Source organism: Lepus europaeus, chromosome 16, assembly GCF_033115175.1.
Source record: "Lepus europaeus isolate LE1 chromosome 16, mLepTim1.pri, whole genome shotgun sequence".
NCBI lineage: Eukaryota > Metazoa > Chordata > Mammalia > Lagomorpha > Leporidae > Lepus > Lepus europaeus.
In genome coordinates this window covers 87,482,786-87,503,126 of record NC_084842.1, presented here as the reverse complement: position 1 = coordinate 87,503,126, position 20,341 = coordinate 87,482,786, and the positions used below count along the sequence as shown (strand labels likewise).

Below are 20,341 nucleotides of genomic sequence, written 5' to 3'. Positions count from 1 at the left end.
AAGCAGTCGGCACACACACGAGCAGGGCAGTAATCGGGGCCCCGGTGGCGGGACAAGCGCTGTCACAGCACGGCGCCGTGCAGGTGTGGGGCGTTCACGGCCCGGCCACTCAGCCTTTGCAGCATGTGGTGTGACATCCTCCCCGCTGAGCCCTCCCCACTGCCCCACAGCTGCCCCACAGCTGCCGCATGTCTGCCCTAAACCTGCCCCAGGCCTTTTCCCACCACCCTCTCAGCCGTGAGGCTCTGGGGAACAAGAACCCCCCGGTGAGCAGGTGCAGGGGCTTCTCCCTGAGTGCTCTCTTGGTGCTGGGTCAGGTCCTGCACAGATGGAACGGGAGCAGAGGCGCACGGCCCCTCCTCCCAGCAGCCACTTAGTGGCAAACAGGATGCCCATGCCCGCTAGCAGGGGTCGCTCCTGACAGGCTTGGGGGCCTGCCCTGGGCTGCCGTGTGTGGCGTTGACACAACAGCGTCTGGCACCAGCCCACAGAGAGCGGCCAAGAGGTTGCCACGGCAACCTACTGCTTCATGCTCCCGTGGGAAGGGTCCCGTGTTTTGCCTGCCTGCCTGACGACACTACCGTGTTCTTTTCTGCTTCTGTCTCTTTAAGTGACCCGGTTGACCTCCCTGAGTTGTACCCAGAAGACTCAGGTGGTGCCCCCAGCAGCGCCCTGGTGCCAGTGGCTGGCACCCTGTGGCCGTGTGCTTCCCAAACGTCTCTGTCTCCTTGCATGACCAGTGATCGCTTCTTTGGGTTCTGTTTTGCTGCTCTTTCCCCACTTTGCAACGATCTTGGAGATCTTAGGACACCAGGGCCACAGGCTCCCTCGCCCTCTGACGTGGCTGCGTAGTATCCCGGGAACAGCAGTGTTGTGAGGGCTGTGCGGACTTAATCCACGCGAGACGCTGCTCTGCGTGTTTCCTGCGTGTTCACGCGTGTGCTCCTCGGAGCCACCTCTGAGCTGAGGGCTCTTACAGATGAAGAAACCCGGGGTTTAAGTCTCATGCCCCCGGTCACGGAGCAAGCTGGCCACGCAGGGCGTGCAGAGCCCCCCACTCCACATGGGCTCCACAGCTCCAGGGGTCAGAGGGTCATGGGAGCAGCCGTCCCTGTCCCCCCACGTGGCTTCTGTGTTGGCTCCTCTGGTTGCCATCTCGGCTGATGTGGCAGCAGACCTTTGTCCCCGTAGGTCTTCACACACCTGCGTGTTAGGGGTATTTTTTGGTGGGTGTTGTCATAGTGGCCACGGCAACCGACAGTCCCCAGAGAGTGGCCGTCCCATGGTCTCACACCCTTCTCCGCGTACCTCTGGTGGGAAACAGCGCCGTCTCTGGGCACCTTTCTCTTACATGGTGTCTATCAGAGGGGCGTGTGGGCCCTGGCTGGCCTGGGCGCTGTGTTGCCATCCTGCATTGCTTGTTCCACTGCGAGTGACTTGCCTGTTTGCCGGCACCGTAGTTCTTGGCCCCGATCTGCCCGCTGAACTCTGTGGCTCACCTTGGTGGGTTTGCAGAAATGGACGGTTGTTGTTCAGTGACCCGTGCTTCCTGGTCAGCCAGCGCTCGGCAGAGCACGCCATGGGGTTGTTCAACCCTCGGCAGGTGGCAGAAGCTCGCTGAGCCCAGACAGGCGGAGTCCTGGCCCTGTGAGTGAGACAGGCAGCGAACCAGAGAATATCGGGGAAAATGCGTAGTGACCTTGAAGGCGGGAGCTGCCAGCCGCCGACCCCGTGTATCTTGCAGTCTATTTGAGTTTCTGCCCATCCAAAAGCTTAATGGCCATCGTAAATTTGCCGAGGTTTCAGTTCGATGTGCTGACTGTTTTTATTCCGATTTAGCTTCTGCTGATAACTTGGAAGGGAAGCTGCTCAGAACATATTTCCCCCTCCCCACATGTGTCAGTGTCCAGGCCCTCACACCGGCAGGACTTAAACAAGATTTATGGCTCCGGCGCGAAATCTTGCAGTCGTGTCTGTGCGTGGGAATTGGCTTCTGATGGGGGCAGTTTCAGATTTGCTGGCTGAGTTGGTTTCTGCGTGTCTGTTACGCGTACGTCAGTGAGGTGGAGATTGCCAGGTTTCCCGTGTAGGGCAGTGGCCGTGGCGTCTTCCATTCCCCTGTATGTGACGCAGCGGATCGCTTACCAGGTTCAGGAGGGCACGTACTGCCCGGTGTAGCCATTCTAGCCGCATTCTGTCCTGGCACCTTGCTCGCTCTTTGGTGGGATCCAGATTGGTGTTTATGCAGACTAAATCACAAAAAAAGACACGGACGCCACCCATCTTTTTGATCACTGCTGGCTCGTGACAGTGCCGACGAGGGAGGCTGCCTGTGGATGTGAGTGGCCGGGGCAGGGGCTTCCTGTGTGCTGGACGCGGTCCGGGCTCTGATGCACGGTGGGTCACTGGCAAGGGGGATGGCGCCTGTGCCGTTCGCCCGCACCTGTGCTGGCCCAAGCCGATGCGTCCGTCTTCAGAGCACAAGTGAGGACGTGCTGGTGACCCTCCAGCAGTTCTCTGGAGGGCGTGAGTCCTGCCAGCTTAGCCAGGTTGCTGAAGCAGCAAAGAAATTGCAGTCACAGCCCAGTGTGTGGGACTGATCACACGGTGTCCGCGTGCCTCGTGGAGTCACTGGGGATCTGGCCGGGGATGGACAAACACGTGCATTTCATTGGGGTCCCAATAGTTTAAAACATCATGGCGGGGGTGGGGCATGGAAATTCGCCTCCTCCCCCATAGACCGAATGCATCCGGTATGTAAATGATGCATTCTTTTTTTTATTATTATTTGAAAGTCAGAATTACACAGAGAGAGGAGAGGCTGAGAGAGAGAGAGGTCTTCCATCTGCTGGTTCACTCCCCAGTTGACTGCAACGGCCGGAGCTGCATGGATCCGAAGCCAGGAGCCAGGAGCTTCTTCCGAGTCTCCCACGCGGGTGCAGGGGCCCAAGGACTTGGGCCATCTTCCACTGCTTTCCCAGGCCATAGCAGAGAGCTGGATGGGAAGTGGAGCAGCCTGGTAAAGAACCGGTGCCCATATGGGATGCAGGTGCTTCAGGCCAGGGTGTTAACCTGCTGAGCCATAGTGCCGGTCCACATTCTTCTTTTTTTATTTTTTAAGATTTATTGTTATTTATTTGAAAGACAGAGTTACACAGAGAGGTAGAGACATAGAGAGAGGTCGTCCATTCCCTGGTTCACTCCCCAGTTGGCTGCAAGGGCCAGAGCTGTGCCAATCCGAAGCCAGGAGCCAGGAGCTTCTTCCGGGTCTCCCACGCGGGTGCAGGGGCCCAAGGTCTTGGGCCATCTTCTACTGCTTTCCCAGGCCATAGCAGAGAGCTGGATGGGAAGAGGAGCAGCCGGGACTGGAACTGGTGCCCATATGGGATGCCGGCGCTTCAGGCCAGGGCTTTTTCCCGCTGCACCAGTGATGTGTTCTCAGTGTGTGTTCTTACGTGCCGCGGCTGTTTGAGGAATTCACAGAAGAGTTCAGGAGCAGCTTCAGGAGCAGCCTGGCGCTTTGATCCGTTTGGAGGGATGTTTTTCTTGCTGTGGTGCCTTGGGGATGGACAGTTTCATTGCTGCCGCTCTGACGGTGATCCGGTGATCCGTGGCAATCAGCATGCAAGCTGTCAGGGCGGACGGCGCGGGGGTCGGCGCTGGGCGGCTGGCTTCTCCGCTGTCGCACCGCCTGCTGGGACGCCGAGGAGCGAAGAACAAGGAAACCACTCCTATCAGGACCCACGAGCTGCCAGGCTCCGTGCCAAGCATCCTGCCTCTCTCGCCTCTTCTGACCTGACTACCCACCTGGGAGTGTGGCCCCTTTACGCTGGGGCGGGGGGACCCCAGAAGGGTTTCGATGACGCAGCCAAGAGCAGGTGGGGGCGGGGTCCTCCTAGCGTCACCTGCGCATCTGACTCCCAAGGCTCCCGGAGGCTGCACTGGCCCCAGCGACTCAGCAGGTGAGCAACTGGAGCACAGCTCTCGGCGAGTGTAGTGTTAGGCTTCCTGCCGTGGGGGTCCACACAGCTGCCTGCCGTGGGGGTCTGCACAGCTGCCTGCCATGGGGTCCGCACAGCTGCCTGCCGTGGGGGTCCGCACAGCTGCCGGCGCAGGTGCGAGGAGATGCAATTCACACCAGGCAGGTGCAGGCTTCTGCTGCCTGGGCCCCACAGCGCCCGTGTTTCCCACCACCGTTCACGGCTACGGTGCTTCCAGGCCCCATGCGAGGGGTGGGGCCAGTTCCTGGTGTTGCCTCCCGCAGGGGAGTTCCGTGCGTGGCACCCCATTAGGTGTTTTCATGGAGGGGGTTGGAATGTGCAAATACAGAACAGTGAACTGAGTGGTCCCACAATGCGTGGTAAGATATTCTGCAAGTATTAGGAAGCTTTCCAGTTTTTAAGTCCCCCAGAAGATGCCCATTAAATAGTAGTGGAAAAAGGGATAAGATTGTACTAGATCTATGCGAATGGGTACACTTATGGGAAAATTGACGTAGAAGACAACGGTGGGGCGGGGAACAAAACACAGTGCCCCCTTTGTGACCGAAGGAGGGGCTGAGCCGTGGTGAGCGAGCCCTTTTCCTGTTTGTCTTCCTTGTCAATCAGGCGTTCTTATTGTGGGCGTAAACTTGTTTTTTCCTGCACGCCGTCCCCAGCTCTGTAGACTTGGAACCGCCATCCCACAGGTCCCCCGTTTCTAGGAGTGCGGTCTGACCTGCTCCTCTGAGTGTGTACGCTTGTTGCAGCCGCCAGCAGCCAGTTCCGTTCCGGAACACTGGCCCCTGTGAAGTAGCTCGTACATGCTTCTTTCTTTCTAAATGATACCTTCGAGTTTTATTCTGCTTTGTTCAGATTTTATTTTTGCTTATTTTGAAAATCAGAGTTACAGAGCGAGAGAGAGAGACAGAGAGAGAGAGAGATCTTCCATCTGCTGGTTCACTCCCCAAATGTCCGCTATGGCTGGGCCTAAGCAGGCTGAAGCCAGGAGCCAGGAGCTTCTTCCGGGTCTCCCACATGGGTGCAGGGGCTCAAACACTTGGGCCGTCCTCCACTGCTATCCCAGGCCATCAGCAGGGAGCTGGACCAGAAGTGGAGCAGCCGGGACACGAACCAGCGCCCATAGGGGATGTCGGCGCTGCAGGTGGCGGCTTTACCTGCTACTCCACAATGCTGGCCCCATTGATAAATGCTTTTCGAGCAGACTTTGTTATTATTGTCTAAAAATTTATATTTGCAAGGCAGGGAGGGAGGGAGGGAGAGAGACAGAGAGAGAGGGAGGGAGAGAGGGAGGGAGAGGGAGGGGGGGAGGGAGGGAACTCTGTCTCTGCTGACTCACTCCCCAGTGGCTGGGGCTGGGCTCGAAGGCGGGAGCTGGGAAGCCAGTCCAGGTCTCCCCTGCAGGTGGCAGGAACCCAGTCGCTTGCGGCGTCAGCACTGCCTCCCAGGGTCTGCATTAGCAGGAGCGGCGCCCCAGGGTGGCACACAGGCGTCCTACCTGCCAGGCTCAGTGCCCTGACCCAGGCTTTATTTGTAGGACACATTCAGATGTACAGAACAGTGGAAGACAAGGCAGAGAGTTCTCGTACCTCCAGTTATTACCGGACAGCCTCGAGACATTCTTGTGGGTAGCACACTGGTGCTGGTACGTTGTTACTAACTAAAGCCCACGCTGTATTCAGATTTTCCTGGATTTTAGTCTAATGTTCATGTCCAGAACATGCATTACATTCAGTTACGTCCATAAATTAATTTTTAATTGGAAAAGTAAAATAAACTTTATTTTTAAGATTTATTTATTTGTAAGTCAGAATTAGAGAGAGAGGGGGAGAGAGATCTTCCATCCACAGGTTCACTCCCTAAAAGACTACAACAGACAGGGCTGGGCCAGGCCAGCTTCCTCCAGGTCTCCCACGTGGATGCAGGGGCCCAAGCACTTGGGCCATCTTCCACTGCCCTCCCAGGGGCATTAGTGGGGAGCTGGATCGGAAGCGGAGCAGCTGAGACTCGAACCAGCGCCCCAATGGGATGCCGGCACTGCAGACGGTGGCTTAACCCACTGCACCACAGCGCCGGCCCCTCGACTTTATTCTTAAAGCCCCTAAATATGTCAGCTGCCCCTCTTCCTCTTGTCTCGTGTGGCGGCTTGGTGCTTGCTGACAAAGACCACGTCTCCGGTAGTTACACTCCTGGGTGCTCCTGCAGGTGCCTTGTGCCTCTGCCCAGCCAGAACCAGTGACAGGCGGGTGGAGCAGAGGGGAGGGAGGAAAGGAGGGAGAGGCCTGAGGGGCACCTGCCGCCCGCTGACCGCCAATTCTCCCGACCTCTGTGCCTCCCAGGCTGGAGATTGCCACCCTGAACCGGGCCGATGCAGACCTGGAGGCGTGCCGGACCCAGATCAGCCAGGACGCCATCGCCTTGCTGCTCAAGAGTCTCGCCAGCAGGGGGCGCCTTTCCCCTCAAGCAGAGAGGCGCATGGGTGCGGCTTTCAGAAAGCAGTGTCTGCTGCTCGAACAGGAAATCCAGGAGGAGTGGGAGCGGAAGATGCTGGCGCTGGCGGCAGAATGCGACCTGGAGGCCAGGAAGAAGACGGACGGCCAGCACCAGAGGGAGCTGGTGGCCATGGAGGAGGCGGAGGAGGTGCTGAAGCGCGTCGGCGAGAGGGTGAGGCGTTTGCTGCCCTCCCTCCCCTTCTCAGGGCGGCATCACCTGTCCACCCGCCGGCCAGTCTGTCCGCCCACCCGCCATCTGTCCACCCACCTGCCTGCCCGCCCGTCCACCTGCCATCTGTCCACCCACCTGTCACCTGTCCACCCGTCCACCTGTCACCCGTCCACCCGCCGGCCTGTCTGTCTGTCCACCTGTCACCCATCCACCCACCTGCCTGCCCGTCCGTCCACCTGTCATCTGTCCACCTGTCACCTGTCCACCCACCTGCCTGCCCATCCGTCCACCTGCCATCTGTCCACCCACCGGCCTGTCTGTGCATCCACCTGCCATCCGTCCACCCACCTGCCTGCCTGCCTGCCCGTCCACCTGTCATCTGTCCACCCACCCACCTGCCCGCCCACCCACCTGTCACCTGTCCATCCGTCCACCTGTCACCTGTCCATCCATCCACCTGTCACCCGTCCACCTGCCGGCCTGTCTGTCCGTCCACCTGTCACCCGTCCACCCTCCGGCCTGTCTGTCCGTCCACCTGTCACCTGTCCACCCGCCGGCCTGTCTGTCCATCCACCTGTCACCTGTCCACCCACCTGCTTGCCCGTCCGTCCACCTGTCATCCGTCCACCTGTCACCTGTCCACCCACCTGCCTGCCCATCCATCCACCTGCCATCTGTCCACCCACCGGCCTGTCTGTGCGTCCACCTGCCATCCATCCACCCACCTGCCTGCCCGTCCGTCCACCTGTCATCCGTCCACCTGTCACCTGTCCACCCACCTGCCTGCCCATCCATCCACCTGCCATCTGTCCACCCACCGGCCTGTCTGTCCGTCCACCTGTCACCCGTCCACCCTCCGGCCTGTCTGTCCGTCCACCTGTCACCTGTCCACCCACCACCTGCCTGCCCACCCACCTGTCACCTGTCCATCCATCCACCTGTCATCTGTCCACCCACCTGCCTGCCCGCCCGTCCACCTGTCAACTGTCCATCCATCCACCTGTCACCTGTCCACCCACCCGCCTGCCTGTCCATCCACCTGTCACCTGTCCACCCACCCGCCTGCCCATCCGTCCACCTGCCATCTGTCCACCCACCGGCCTGTCTGTGCGTCCACCTGTCATCTGTCCACCCACCTGCCTGCCCGTCCGTCCACCTGCCATCTGTCCACCCACCGGCCTGTCCGTCCACCTGCCATCCGTCCACCCACCCACCTGCCCATCCGTCCACCTGTCACCTGTCCACCCACCCACCAGCACCCCCATCCTTCCATTCATCCACCCACCCATCATCCATCCAACCAGCCAGCCGTCTATCCCTCCACCCATCACTTTATCCATCCATCCACTCAACACATGTATCCATTTATCCAACCACCAACCCGTCTGTTCATCCATCCACCCACCCACCATCTGCCCACCCACCATCCGCCCACCCAACCAATAACCCACCCAGCCACCCACCCATCCATCCATCCATCCATTCACTCACCATCATCCATTCAGGCAGCCACCTTCCTCCATCCATTGATCTCTTTATCCATCCACTCACTCATGTACCATTTATCCATCCACCAGCCCCATCTATGGGTCTGTCCACCCACCCCCATCAATCCGTCCATCCACCCACCCGGTCCATCCACCCACTCACCATCATCCAGCCAGCCTGCCACCCTTCCCTCCATCCGTTCATCTCCTCATCCATCCATCCACCCACCCGTGTGCTTATCCATCCATCCACCATCCAGAGCAAACTTGGCAAGCAGGTATTGGTCACTTGGTCTGTCAGTCACTGGGCGAGGCAGTGAAGGCGGGGAGAACAGCGACGTGGCTGTTAGCTTGAGGAGGTTCAGTCTGCTTAACAAAGCTGACACAGTCAGCCAGGTAGGGTAGGGTGTCCACGGTGCCCTGGGGGGTCATGGGGAGAGTGGGAGGCATCGCTCATGCAGTGTCCGGAAGGCTGCCATGTTGGTGCGCGTGTCCCACTCTGGGCTGCAGGCTCCCGGGTTCTCGGTCAGCACAGGCATCAGATTCTCGATTCCTAGTCCAGCACATGTGAGCCTGTAGGCCTTGCTTGGCCTCTCTGTGGCGAAGGCAGCAAGGAGAGGCAGCCATGCAGGGCCCGGGCTGGAGGAGGCTGTGCTGCCGGTGCGCAGTGCTGAGAGCTGTGCTCGCTCCGTCTCCCCTGGCCTGGCCAGCGCTGGCCAGAGGTCAGCTCTCAGCTTTCTCAACAGTGTGTCGGTGGCTGCCTTGAAAGAATCCGTCTTCCAAGTGCTCCAGAGCAAGTCTGATTCCTGTCTTGCTCCGGGAGGGAGGTGCCTTGTTCCATCCGTGGGATGTGAGCTTGCCCTGTCTGTTCTGATGGTCTCTGACCCTAGGGAGGCCGAGCAGCCCTTAGGAGCAAGCTCTGAGCTCCACTCCTATTCCCCGGACCGTCGGCCACACATGAAACTCCCCGCGCGTGAAGGGGAGGGGAGGTAGACGGCTCGGGGACCCCGGGAGTCCGTCTGTGGTCAGTGGTGAGCTAGGCAGTAAAGAGCAGCGGCCAGATCCGCCGTTGCCCCCACCCGCTCCCTCATTTCCGGGGTCCCCTGTGCCTTAGCACCACCTCGTGGGGTGAGGCTTTGTGTGGTTTGGTTCCTGGATTAGTTTCCCGTGGCTGCTGGGACCAGTCACCCTAAGTTTGGTGGCTTGAAACAACAGAAATTTATGGTTTCACGGTTCCGGAAGCCTGAAGTCCAAAGTCGGGGTGTGGGCAGGGCTGCACCCACTCTGCTGTCCTGGGGGCCAGCACGGTCGCGGGGTGGACCCTGCCTTGTTGGGCCAGCTCCTGGCAGCTCCAGGCGCTCCCACAGCTGTGGCTACAACGCTTTGATCTCTGCTCCGTCTTCACTTGGCCGTCTCGCTGGGACCCTGCAGCTCCCCTTCTGTCTGTCACTGCACTTGGGGCCACGGAGATGACCCAGGATGAAGCTGTAGTAGCCTGTGTTCTGGTAATGTCTGCCAGGACCCCTGCTCTGAACCAGTGCACGGTCACAGGTTCAGGGGCTGGCCCTGGGACATTCTGGTGGCGGGGGCACCGCTCGGCTCCCTGCAGCCTCCCAGGGCTGGTGCTGACCCCAGATGTCCCACGCGTGACCGTGCTGTGCCCACGGGGTCTCCCTGAGGCCAGACTTAGGAAGAAAGTGGTGCGTGCCCTGTTCCCTGACCCGGTCCCTGAGCCATCTCGCTGCCTTTCCCTTTCTCCTCTCAAAGTTTGTTATTTTTCGGCTGTAAAAACAATCCATGCTCAACAGTGTGGCTTGGAAGGAGGCAAACGAGGGCCCAGGCGCCCAGGCCCGCCCCCTGTTCCCAGAAGGCCGGTGAGTGGAGAGGTGCGTATGCTTTTGAAGGGTTGCAGCAAACACCCCAAACCAAAGAAAGAGAAGTGACAGGGCCCACACTGTGGCCTAGAAAGTCTAGATTATTTATCTGGCCCTCCACAAAGCAGTTTGCCCATCCCAGCCTCCCAGGTGAAAAAGGACCCCCCCCCCCAAAACCAGTGAAAGCCATCCTGCCTCTCAGCGGAGGCTTGTGCATTGGGCCTGTCTGTTGAGCGCCTACTGTGTGCCGGGCCCCGGGACGCCGTGAGGGCTCCCAGGGCCTCCACTGCCGCCCCCAGATTGCGGCATCCGTGCCGGCCTTTGGCTGCAAACACATCTTCGTTGCTACACAATAAGGTGTCGGCAGCTCACAGAATTCTGTGCAGCTGGATCTCACGGCCCAGCGCGTTTCTGATTCTGTGAAATACCCTGCAAAACTGGCGTTGCACAGTAACCGCCGCCCCGGCCGTTTTCCCAGGTGTCCCTGCCGTGTGCCAGGTGCCGTCCCAAGCACAGCGCGTGGGTGGAATCACCATCGCACCTCCTCCGCGAGGGAGGGGCTGGTACAGGTGTGCGGAAGCTCACCTGCCTGAGGACATGCAGGTGGTGCCGAGACCCGCCCCCAGGCAGCACACCCTAACCACTGCACCACACTGCCACCCTCAGCAGTGGCTGTGACAGCCCCTTCCGGGAGCACCCCAAGAACCTGTCCTGTGGGCAGCTGCCCTTCCAACACTCGTTCTCCAGAGAGCGCCTGGGACCCTTTGTGTGCCTGAAAACCCATTTTATTTTGGAAAGTTCAACAGTTAGGTGGAGACCGGTGGACGTTGTTTGACTGTTCTTTTAGAAACGCACAGTTGCTGACAATGTTTCCTGTCTCCAACTCTGCATTAAACCATGCAGAGCCCAGCTTCTCTCAAAGCGTGGGAAGACTGGGGCCGGCGTTACGCCGCAGTGCCTGCATCCTGTATCAGAGCGCCAGTTCAAGGCCCGGCTGTCCGCTTCTGATCCAGCTCTCTGCTGATGCTCCTGGAAAGGCAGCAAGAGGTGACCTAGGCACTTGGGCCCCTGCCACCCACGTGGGGGACCCTGGAGTTCCAGGCTCCCGGCTCAGCTGTGGTCACTGCGGCCCTTTGGGGAGTGAACCAGCCGATGGAAGGTCTGCCTGTCTGTGTCATCTGCCTTCTGCCCTGGAGCTGGGGGTCCTGGCCCAGGCTCGTGCAGGCCGGAGGTGGCCATTCCCCTCCTGGTGGGGGTGGGACTGCAGGCTGCTGCACGTGGTCAGCGGCTCAGGGTCTGTGCGCTTGTGACTCCGCCTGGTGCAGTCAGACACTCGGATGAACCGGACGTCCGCTGCACGGGGCCCTCACCTTGGCCATTCGCAGCGGCCACTGCCCCGTTGTACCCAGTTCGTGCCATCACTCAGAGAGAGGGAGTTTATGTGACGTCCTTGGGTCCTGCCCGTGCGTGTGGAGCTGGGATCGGCCCCCTGCCGGGACGTGTGTCAGCGCCCATGGCGGCGTCTCCGCCCTGTCCCCGGACCACGTCAGGGGTAGGCACCCAAGTAGCCGTTTCTTAACCTCCTTTTGTGTTTCTCTTTGTACCGAAGACGCTCCGCTGGGGCTGATGGCCTCAGCTCCATCGAGGGTGAACACTGGTGGCAATCCTCCTGTGAGCCCCGTGCACAGCCCATTGTTCCAGGTTTCCCACGCTTTGCGGGCGATGTTCAGGCAGTTTGCTTTGTGCATTTCCGTCTCTGAATTTTCTGCTTTCAGCGGTTCTGGAAATCTTTCACGGGAGGACAGGTTGGAGCCGCGTCTTCCAGGGCTCGGTGTCATGGTCAGCTTGTACCTCGGTGCGTGTGCGGGGTGTGTGCATGTGCCGGTGCGTACCCGTGTGTGCATGTGTGGTGTACATCATGTGTTGCGACGTGTGTCCGTGCGGTGTGTGCACACCAGTACTTATGTGTATATGCTTGTGTGTTCACACACGAGTGTGTACCCATCACACATGCCTGTGTGTATGCACACTTGTACGTGCACACCATGGAGTGTGTGTGTTTGCACCATTGTGTACAGGTCGGGTGCGGGTGGGTGTGCACGTGCGCGCTCCGCGTGCCGGTCTCTCACTGCCGCCTCTTCTCCCCGCAGGCCGCTGCGGAGTGCGCCGGCCTCCTGCGGACCCTGCACGGGCTGGAGCAGGAGCACTTGCAGGCGTCCCTGGCCCTGCAGCGGGAGGAGGACTTGGCCGAGGCGCACCGGCAGCTGGCTGTCCTCCGGAGGAACGAACTGCACAGCGCCTTCTTCAGCCAGATGAGAAGCGCCGTCTCCGCAGGGGACCTGAAGCCCGAGGCAGCCCAGGAGCTGCTGCAGGATTATTCTAAAGTACAGGTGATGCCTGCAGCCCGGCTTGCTGGGGCGGAAGTCACTGTGTGGGCGTGCCCGGCTCTCTCCGCCTCTCCCAGTCCCATCTCCGTCCAGCTCTAAGCAATGAGAAGACTCGTGATGGGTGGGGGTGTTTCCAGCGTGCTTGGCTCACGCTGGCTTTGGAAAGTTGGTGCAAGGCGCAGGGAGTATTTATTATACACGGCAGTAAAAGATACGTGCGTGTGTGTATGTGCGTCCCCACACGTCTGCCGAGGGGTTGGGGCTGGGGGTAGTTACGTGGCCGAGTTGTGTCGTCATGCACAGGTGTGAGCGTAGGTGTGAATGCTGCCGATCCAGACAGTGAAAATTGTTGACCCGCGACTGTCGGCTCTGCTGTGGGCTTGTCCCGGGCTCTACACGCGCACACAGGCACAGAGTGACGTCACTGGCATTGACCACACCTCGTTGGCCACAGCACCCTCAGTAGCTCTGCTGGCTCTAGGCGGTGGCCGTGGTGACTATGAACAAACTCTCGTTTGCACTGATGGGATTTTCTTTTTGGACGAAGCACAGAGTGTCCGAGGGATAGAGATGGCGCTCCGGAGAGAGGCAGCTCTTTGGGGCCAGTCTCTGCCCAGAGAACAGCGCGGCACCTTGCGTGCTCCTGGGACCTGGGGTGGCGTCCGGCACACCGAAGCCGGCAGGGCCCCTGTGCGAGTGGCTGCCCCGTGCAGTGCGGTCTTTGATGCTGAGTGAGGAGCTGTGAACCGGTGGATGGAAGACCCCACTCCCTGGCTCTCCCTCTCCCTCTCTCTGTCACTCTGCCTTTCTCTTTAAAAAAACAAAGAACTTCCCTACCTGTGTTAGAGGTGCTGGTGTCCCTGTAGAGCGAATCAAGGCTTGTGCCCAGCCTCTGTTGCTGCCAGAGCGGGGGTGGGAAACACAGTAGAACAAGCAGGGATTCCACGCCTGCGTGTGAGCGGAGCCCAGAGACGGAGGCTGGAGCTGCCAGTCCCTTAGGGCTGTGGTCGCGACACAGGCCAAGTGAGTGGGGACCGAGCCGGGCATCTGGGAAGAACTGGCCGTCGCCGTGAGCCTCATGGGAAGAAGGCCGCTCTCAGAAAGGGTCCGGGAAGTAGAGAGGATGCTCCAGCCTCCCCGTGTTGTCCTAGGGCTGGAAGACCCTGCTCTCTGTCCCCTGCCCCCCACCCCCGTCACTCTACTGTGCTGTCCTAGGTGTGCCCTAGCGCGACGTCACCGAGACGACGCTGTCCCCGTCTCGAGGGTAGGCAGGCAGACTCGGGCCATTTGCAGACAGGAGCAGAATGTGCGGTCAGGTGCTGGTCCTTGAGTGGCCGGAGCAGCTCGTGGGGGACCACAGTGGCGGACACAGACTGACGTGTCGGCTCTCGGCGTGTCCCAGGGTGAATCGCCCCCGTGCTGGGCACACGTCAGCCGCCGCGTGGAGCTCCAGCCCTGAGGAGGATGGGAATGTTGCCGCCCTGTTCCTGCCCCTGGGATCTGGTGCCAGGAACTCCCCTGGGAAGTGCCGGCGCTCAGCACACCTGGCTGACCCCGCCGACCCTCACAGCGGGCTGGGAGCAGGGAACATCAGGGCTCCGATGTGAGCAGGTCCTCGTGGCCAGCCGCTGTGTGGGCTGTGTCCCACGGACAGGAAGCACAGTGGAGCTATTCCCTGAGGTCATGCTTCCGCTGCCACCGGTCCCGGCACTGTGCTGCGGGCAGGCTGGGTTTCCCAAGGCAGCCGATCAGGACGAGAGAGCACCGGCCCTGGAGTTGGGTTGCCGACTGCAAAATCCCTGCCTGGCTGTTTCCCAGCTGTCTGGTGTGGACCCAGTTCCTGAGCTGTAACGTGGGAATTCTCTCTCTCCCTCTCTCCCTCCCTCCCTCCCTCCCTCTCCTTGCCTCTCTGTCTCTCTGTCTCTCCCTCTCTCTCCCTCCCTCTCTCTGTCTCTGTCTCTGTCTCTCTCTCCTGCTCCCACTCCCACTCTGTCTCTGTCTCTCTCAGTTAGGTCACACAAGGCATGGCTTGCCAGGCCCGGAGAAGACACCCAGCCTTGGCGAGGCTGTTCTCATTCTCTCGGGGTGGGTTGAGTTTTGAGATTCCTGCTGCTCCGGGCTGCCCTGCCCGCCATGTCTCCTCTGTGAGTGTGGGCGCCCCCGGGCGTCGGGCGGTGGCTGATGTGCTGCCCTGGTGCTCAGTGCTTGCGGGCACTCGGCAGGTGCAAGGCGCGGGAGCGCGGATGCGCGGGGAGTGGCTGGAGCCCAGCTTCTGTCCCTTGGGGCGGCAGGCGGCTCCCCTGCCCTTCGCCAGCTTGTCCTGGACTTCAGTTTGCAGAGCCCTCTCCTTGTTCGAATGTAATGACCTTTGTTCTTATTTTGTTAGCTATTTGTTTACTTGAAGGGCAGAGTTATAGAGAGGGCAGGAGAAGGGGAAAGAGAGGGAGAATGTCTATTTGCTGGCTCACTTCCCAGATGGCCACAAAGGCCAGGGCTGGGCCAGGCAAAGCTGGAAGCTACCTCCAAGTCTCCCACGTGGGCACAGGGGCCCAAGCACTTGGGGCATCTTCTGCTGCTTTCCCAGGTGCATTAGCAGGGCCCTGGATTGGAAGTGGAGCAGCCGGGACTCGAACCAGCGCTCCTATGGGATGGCAGCATTGCAGCCTGCCGCTTGATCTGCTGTGCCACAACACCGGGCCCCACATGTAACTTTCTTCTAAGCCTTTGTGATGGGCAGGGGGTTAAGTGCATTGATGCCAGTACTCCTGCGTGGTCTCTCCTGAAAGGAAAAGTCGTGTTCTAAATGTCTGGATTTTTCTGTGCATTTTAATTAGGCATTTTGTCTCTGGTTTTTTTTTTTTTTTTTTTTTTTTACAGGAGAATTTAGAAGAGTTAATGGACTTTTTCCAGGCCAGCAAAAGGTATCATCTAAGCAAAAGATTCGGCCACAGGGAGTACCTGGTCCAGAACCTGCAGTCCACCGAGACCCGTGTGCAAGGCCTGCTGAGCGCAGCCGCGGCCCAGCTGACCCACCTCATCCAGAAACACGAGAGGTAAAAACCCACGCCCCGCGACAGTGCCGGCCCTGCTTCTGCCCAGAGCGCTGGCTGCGCCCACTTACAGCTTAGGAGGGGTCCCCAACGTAGAAAAATCCTGTGCGTTGAGTACATTGAATCAGGCGTGGCCGACTGAATGACGGCCCCTGGGTGTCCCTCGTTGCCATCCGTGACCTCTCTGGCTGGAGCCACACGTCCCCACCTGGGAGTATCTGGAAGCAAATCCCCCAGCCAGGGTGGAGGCCGGCCTCGGCCGTGCGAGGCGAGCGCCCCCTTCACGTCGGCCTCCTGTGTGTCACAGGCACCTTGGGCGTTAAGTGCACATTCAGGCCGCCCTGTCTTGGAGAGCAGCTGTTCTCCCAGCAGCACCTGGTACCCTGCAGCCAGGTAGCCGGAGGGAGGGCAGAGCCCGCCTCGGCGCAGTCCCCGGCGGCCGCGGACAATGAAGTGCACTCTCTAAAGGAAACAGGGGCTTTGCCGCCCGTGGTTTGGGGAATTGGTTCTGTAGGAAATTTTCTTAAGGCTCTGCGGCTCTCCCAGCTCTGGGCCGGGGGGACTGGATGAGATGTGGTGATGCCAGCGCCCCCGCCCCCTCCAGATGCTGACCAGTGCGACTCTGCCATTCACTCGCCCCTGAGTCATCTCACCCAGGTGCGGGAAGCAGCCCGGCCCGGGCAGCTGCTCCATTGTGGTGAGCCAATTCCAAGGAAGGGCGCTCACCTCGTATGTGAAATTCTGTTTGAAAAAGACCGGCACAGGCTTAGCGCTCTGAAACCCGTGGTTAGCACGCAGCTGTTCGTTCCCTCAAGCAGCCCCTGCAGAGCCTATGCCCCGTGCTAAAGCCATCCCGGCATGCACGCTGGGGGTGCTGGGGACAGTGGTAGAGGGGGGCCGTGGCAGGGTTCCGGCGAAGCCGCACGCGGCTCACAGAGAGGGGGTTTGGTTTAGGGACCGGCTTGGGCGGGGCTGCAGGTAGAAAGTCCCAGCCCGAGAGCCGGGAAAGCAGCTGGTGGGGCTAAAGACCCAGGGGAGCCACAGGTGCCAGCGCCAGCCCTGCGGGGCCGAGAGGGCTGGAGCCTGGGACTCCCTGGGTGAAGGGGTGGCCTCTGGCGTGTGTCATGTGGACACCTGGCAGGTGGCACCAGTGGCGGGAGCAGCGAGGGAGGGAGGAAATGGCCTGAGTCCCGCCTTCGGCCAGCAGCCTGCGCGTGCGGTGACGACCTGGGCCCACGGAGGCAGGCAGGCAGAGCCCTGTGAGCTCTGCCGCCCTGGGGCCCTCGGCCATGCTGCCGTCTCAGTGACCGTTCGGGAGGGGATGTGGGAACTCCAGGCTGGTGTCCTCCGCGGGCGTCGCTGTGTCTACTGTGGGCCAGTTCAGCTGACCCCCGCGATGGACCACCACAAGGAGCCCCCGCGTCTGCGTTGTTCCAGACATCAGGGCTCCTAGTGCACCCCTCCTTCTGGAAAGTTCTCTCTGATGCCTTGCGTGCTGCTTTGCCCTGGGACTCTTGCCAACTCCTGCCCACACCGATTCCCCTCCCAGCAGGACTCTGTCTGCTGTCACCAATTCACTGCCCCGGTGTCTCAGGGCTGATGTCTGGGCTGATGTCTACTCAGATTCAGCCCGGACCGCGAGGGGCCCAAGCACTCCCCCGCAGCAGCCGCCCCGCTCAGGCGGGTGTGCGGACCGACGTCCTGTCCCCCCCAGAGCCGGGTACTTGGAGGAGGACCAGACGGAGATGCTGCTGGAGCGGGCGCACACGGAGGTCTTTGCCGTGCAGCAGAGGCTGGACCACGACTTAAAGCAGGAGAAGAAGAGGCTGCGGCAGAAACTGCTCACGAACAGGAGGCGGGAGCTGCTGCAGAAGGTACACATGGTGCCGTGCTCCTCTGGCGCTGCCGTCTCGGGATGCCCGCCAAGGGACTGCTCCCACGCCCGGCCTTGCCATCGGCAAGCCAGGGTGGGCAGGGCGTGCGGGCCAGCGGGACGTGTCATCTGCAGTTGATTTGTTATGCCTTTTCAGAATGGCACAGCAGAGGGTCGTGGTAGATTAGTAATGTCTGCAGGAGCAAGGGAGTAGGGATGAGGGTTGGAGTGAGTGGTCATGATGATGTGCTCAGAAACAGAATTCTGTCAGAGGCACAGTGCCAGGGACACTGCCACACACTGCCGAACACTTGCAGAGTGAAAAAACGAAAGGAAGACCGTCCCCTGCCTCACTAGGTAGAACCGAGGCTGCCGTGACCCCTGTGACAAACGGCACCCTGGTGGACGTCTCCAGGCCTGTTGGGTTTTCTCTACCCCAGGGCCTTTGCACCTGCTGGGAATGTTCCCTCCCCCACGTCTTCACCTGATCACGTAAGCCCTCATCTCTCAGGTCCCTCTGGCCTCCTCTTCTCTCATGGAGCTGTTTGCCTCACGGTCTCACACGTTAATGTGGGCAGGTGTGGGGTGCTGTGGCTTTGCTAGGAGCTGCACACGTCTTAAGCACCTCTCACCATCCTGATGAGGACTCTGAGGTGGGTCCCGTTATCCCCATTTTATAGATGACAAAAGAGAGGCACAGAGAGGGTAAGACACTGGCTCTGGCTCACAGAGCTGGCGCATGGAAGAGCCAGGACTGGAAGCAGGGGTCTGCCTCCTGGGCTTTGTCTGCTCCGTGCACCCAAGAGGGGCTCACAGTGTTCTCCGTCTGTGCCTCCCGCCGAGCCCCGCCCCCACGCACCTCCCTCCCTCCTCTTCCCCCAGCACAAGGAGCAGCGGAAGCAGCAGCTGTGCCTGGGGGAGGCCGCCCGCGCCGCGGAGGACGCCGCCCGCTACCTGCAGCAGTGGCGGGGCCTGGCGGCCGAGCAGAGCGCCGCCCTGGAGGAGGTGCAGGAGCGGCTGGACCAGGCCGCCCTGGACGAGCTGCGGGCGCTGACGCTGGCCCTGTCCGAGAAGGCGGCCGAGGAGCTGCGGCGCCAGCAGAGCGCGGCCGCGGCCCAGGAGCTGCTCAAGTGCAGCGTGCCCTGGCTCTTCCTGCAGCAGATCCTGGAGGAGCAGAGCCAGGAGCTGGCGGCGCGGGCCGCGCAGCTGGAGGCGGAGGACAGGGCCCGGGGCCAGGAGGGCGTCCGCCGCGTGAGGCAGCGGCTGAGGGACGACTCTCCGGAGGCCGCCACGGAGGAGCAGGCGGAGCTGAGGCGCTGGGAGCGCTTGGTCTTCACGTGAGTGTCCCCCGCCCCAGGGAGAGGGAGGGGCCCGGCCCTGACCCGGCACTGGCTGAGCACGCACCCCTCCATGCGAGGACACCTTGGTGGTGTTGGGCACAGCCTCGCGGGGCCAGCCAGGGCTGCAGGTGGTCCCCCTAGCTCGCGGCTGGCTCGTTTGAGTAATTCCATGTCGCAGAGAACTGAAGCGGGCGGCTCAGGGCCAGGCACAGGGCGCACCTGCTGCCCGTGGTAAGAAGTGCTGTTGGCACGTGGGGAGGGTCATCTCTCAAGGCAGCGCGTGGCCCCAGGCCCTCAGGTGTCCTCCACCACCTTCCCGCCAGGACCTGGCCTTCCGGGGTTAATGAGTGGGCTACTTATGCCTGGGGTTTTAGTTTACGATTTATTTATTTATTTGAAAGACAGAGTTAGAAGTCTACCATCCGCTGGTTCACTCCCCCAAATGGCCACAATGGCCGGAGCTATGCCGATCCGAAGCCAGGAGCTTCTTCTCGGTCTGCCATCCAGTTGCAGGGGCCCAAGGACTTGGGCCATTTTCTAATGCTTTCCTAGGCCATAGCAGAGAGCTGGATCGGAAGTGGAGCAGCTGGGACTTGAACCCGTGCCCACATGGGATGTTGGCACTGCTGGCAGTGGCTGAACCTGCTACGCCACAGCGCCGGCCCCATGGATGGCATCTACAGACGTGGGGAAGCAGAGGAGCAGCTGGAGCCAGATCCCAGGGCCCAGCGTCCCACAGTGCTCCCCTGCCCTGCGGGCTGTGTGCCGACCGAAGCCGGGCTCGGCCGGGGAAGGGAGCCTCCGCAGCGGAATGGAGGGCGGCAGAGATCCTGGTGTCTGCTTGGGGCTGGCACAGCAGGCTGCAAACTGGAGGAGCCCAGGCTGCTGCTCACTGGGCAGCAGCCTGGGCTCCGTGTCCATCTCTGAAGCGAGGCCAGGCTCTGGTCCAGGCTGTACGTGCTGGAAGACCTCTGGCCTCCTAGAGGTCGCCGTCGTGGGCCCGTCTCTCTCGGCTCTGACTTCTCGGCTCTAACACGTCAGGGCTGTGCAGGGAGCGCGCAACCAAGGAGCCCAGCTCTGCCCTGTGCGCGGGGACTTCGTGACCTTCAGAGCGGTGCCTTCCCCGGGCGACCCCCGCCAGTCTCCTGACGCAGACACCGCCGTCTCCTCCCCAGGCAGCTCTGCTCCTTGGCCTTCTCCCTGTCTGAAGAGGAGCTGCTCCAGATGCGACAGGACGTCCACTGCTGCTTCGCGCAGATGGACCGCAGCCTGGCCCTCCCCAAGATCCGGGCCCGGGGCCTGCTGCAGCGGCTGCAGGCCGCCTGGCGAGAAACGGAGTTCCTGAAGCTGGACCAGGCCCTGGCTGCCCCCGAGCTGCAGGTAGGCAGAGGCCACCCGGCTGTGTCCCCAGGGGGCCCAGCCTCCCCGACCGCCCGGAGCTGGTCTCATCCAGCAGCCCCTAGAACTGCCCAGCCCATCCCGGCCTTAAGGCCTGCACTTGACCCCGGAGGAGGGGGGGTGACAGCTACTCCCAGCTCCTCCTGCACTCTGCCCTGCAGCACCGTCCCTTAGATGGAGCCCTGGCCCGAGACACCACTCTCCCTCCCACGCAGCTGGGGAGTGAGAGAGGCTACAGAAGGCCCAGAGGGGCTGTGGCTCCCCTCGGGT

The 20,341-nt window shown here is 61.1% G+C and overlaps 1 protein-coding gene across 3 annotated transcripts in view; it reads left to right on the top strand.

Annotated features, from left to right (window-relative positions):
- The window catches only part of EVC2 (EvC ciliary complex subunit 2), a 79,190-nt gene that overhangs the window by 33,569 nt on the left and 25,280 nt on the right, over window positions 1–20,341 (top strand). For all 3 annotated transcript variants that reach the window (XM_062213004.1, XM_062213003.1, XM_062213005.1), the window contains exons 10-15: window positions 6,338–6,662; window positions 12,174–12,413; window positions 15,288–15,463; window positions 17,175–17,334; window positions 18,216–18,670; window positions 19,849–20,053. In XM_062213004.1, the coding sequence (XP_062068988.1) occupies window positions 6,338–6,662; window positions 12,174–12,413; window positions 15,288–15,463; window positions 17,175–17,334; window positions 18,216–18,670; window positions 19,849–20,053 (1,561 nt within the window). The remainder of the gene's footprint in view (window positions 1–6,337; window positions 6,663–12,173; window positions 12,414–15,287; window positions 15,464–17,174; window positions 17,335–18,215; window positions 18,671–19,848; window positions 20,054–20,341) is intronic.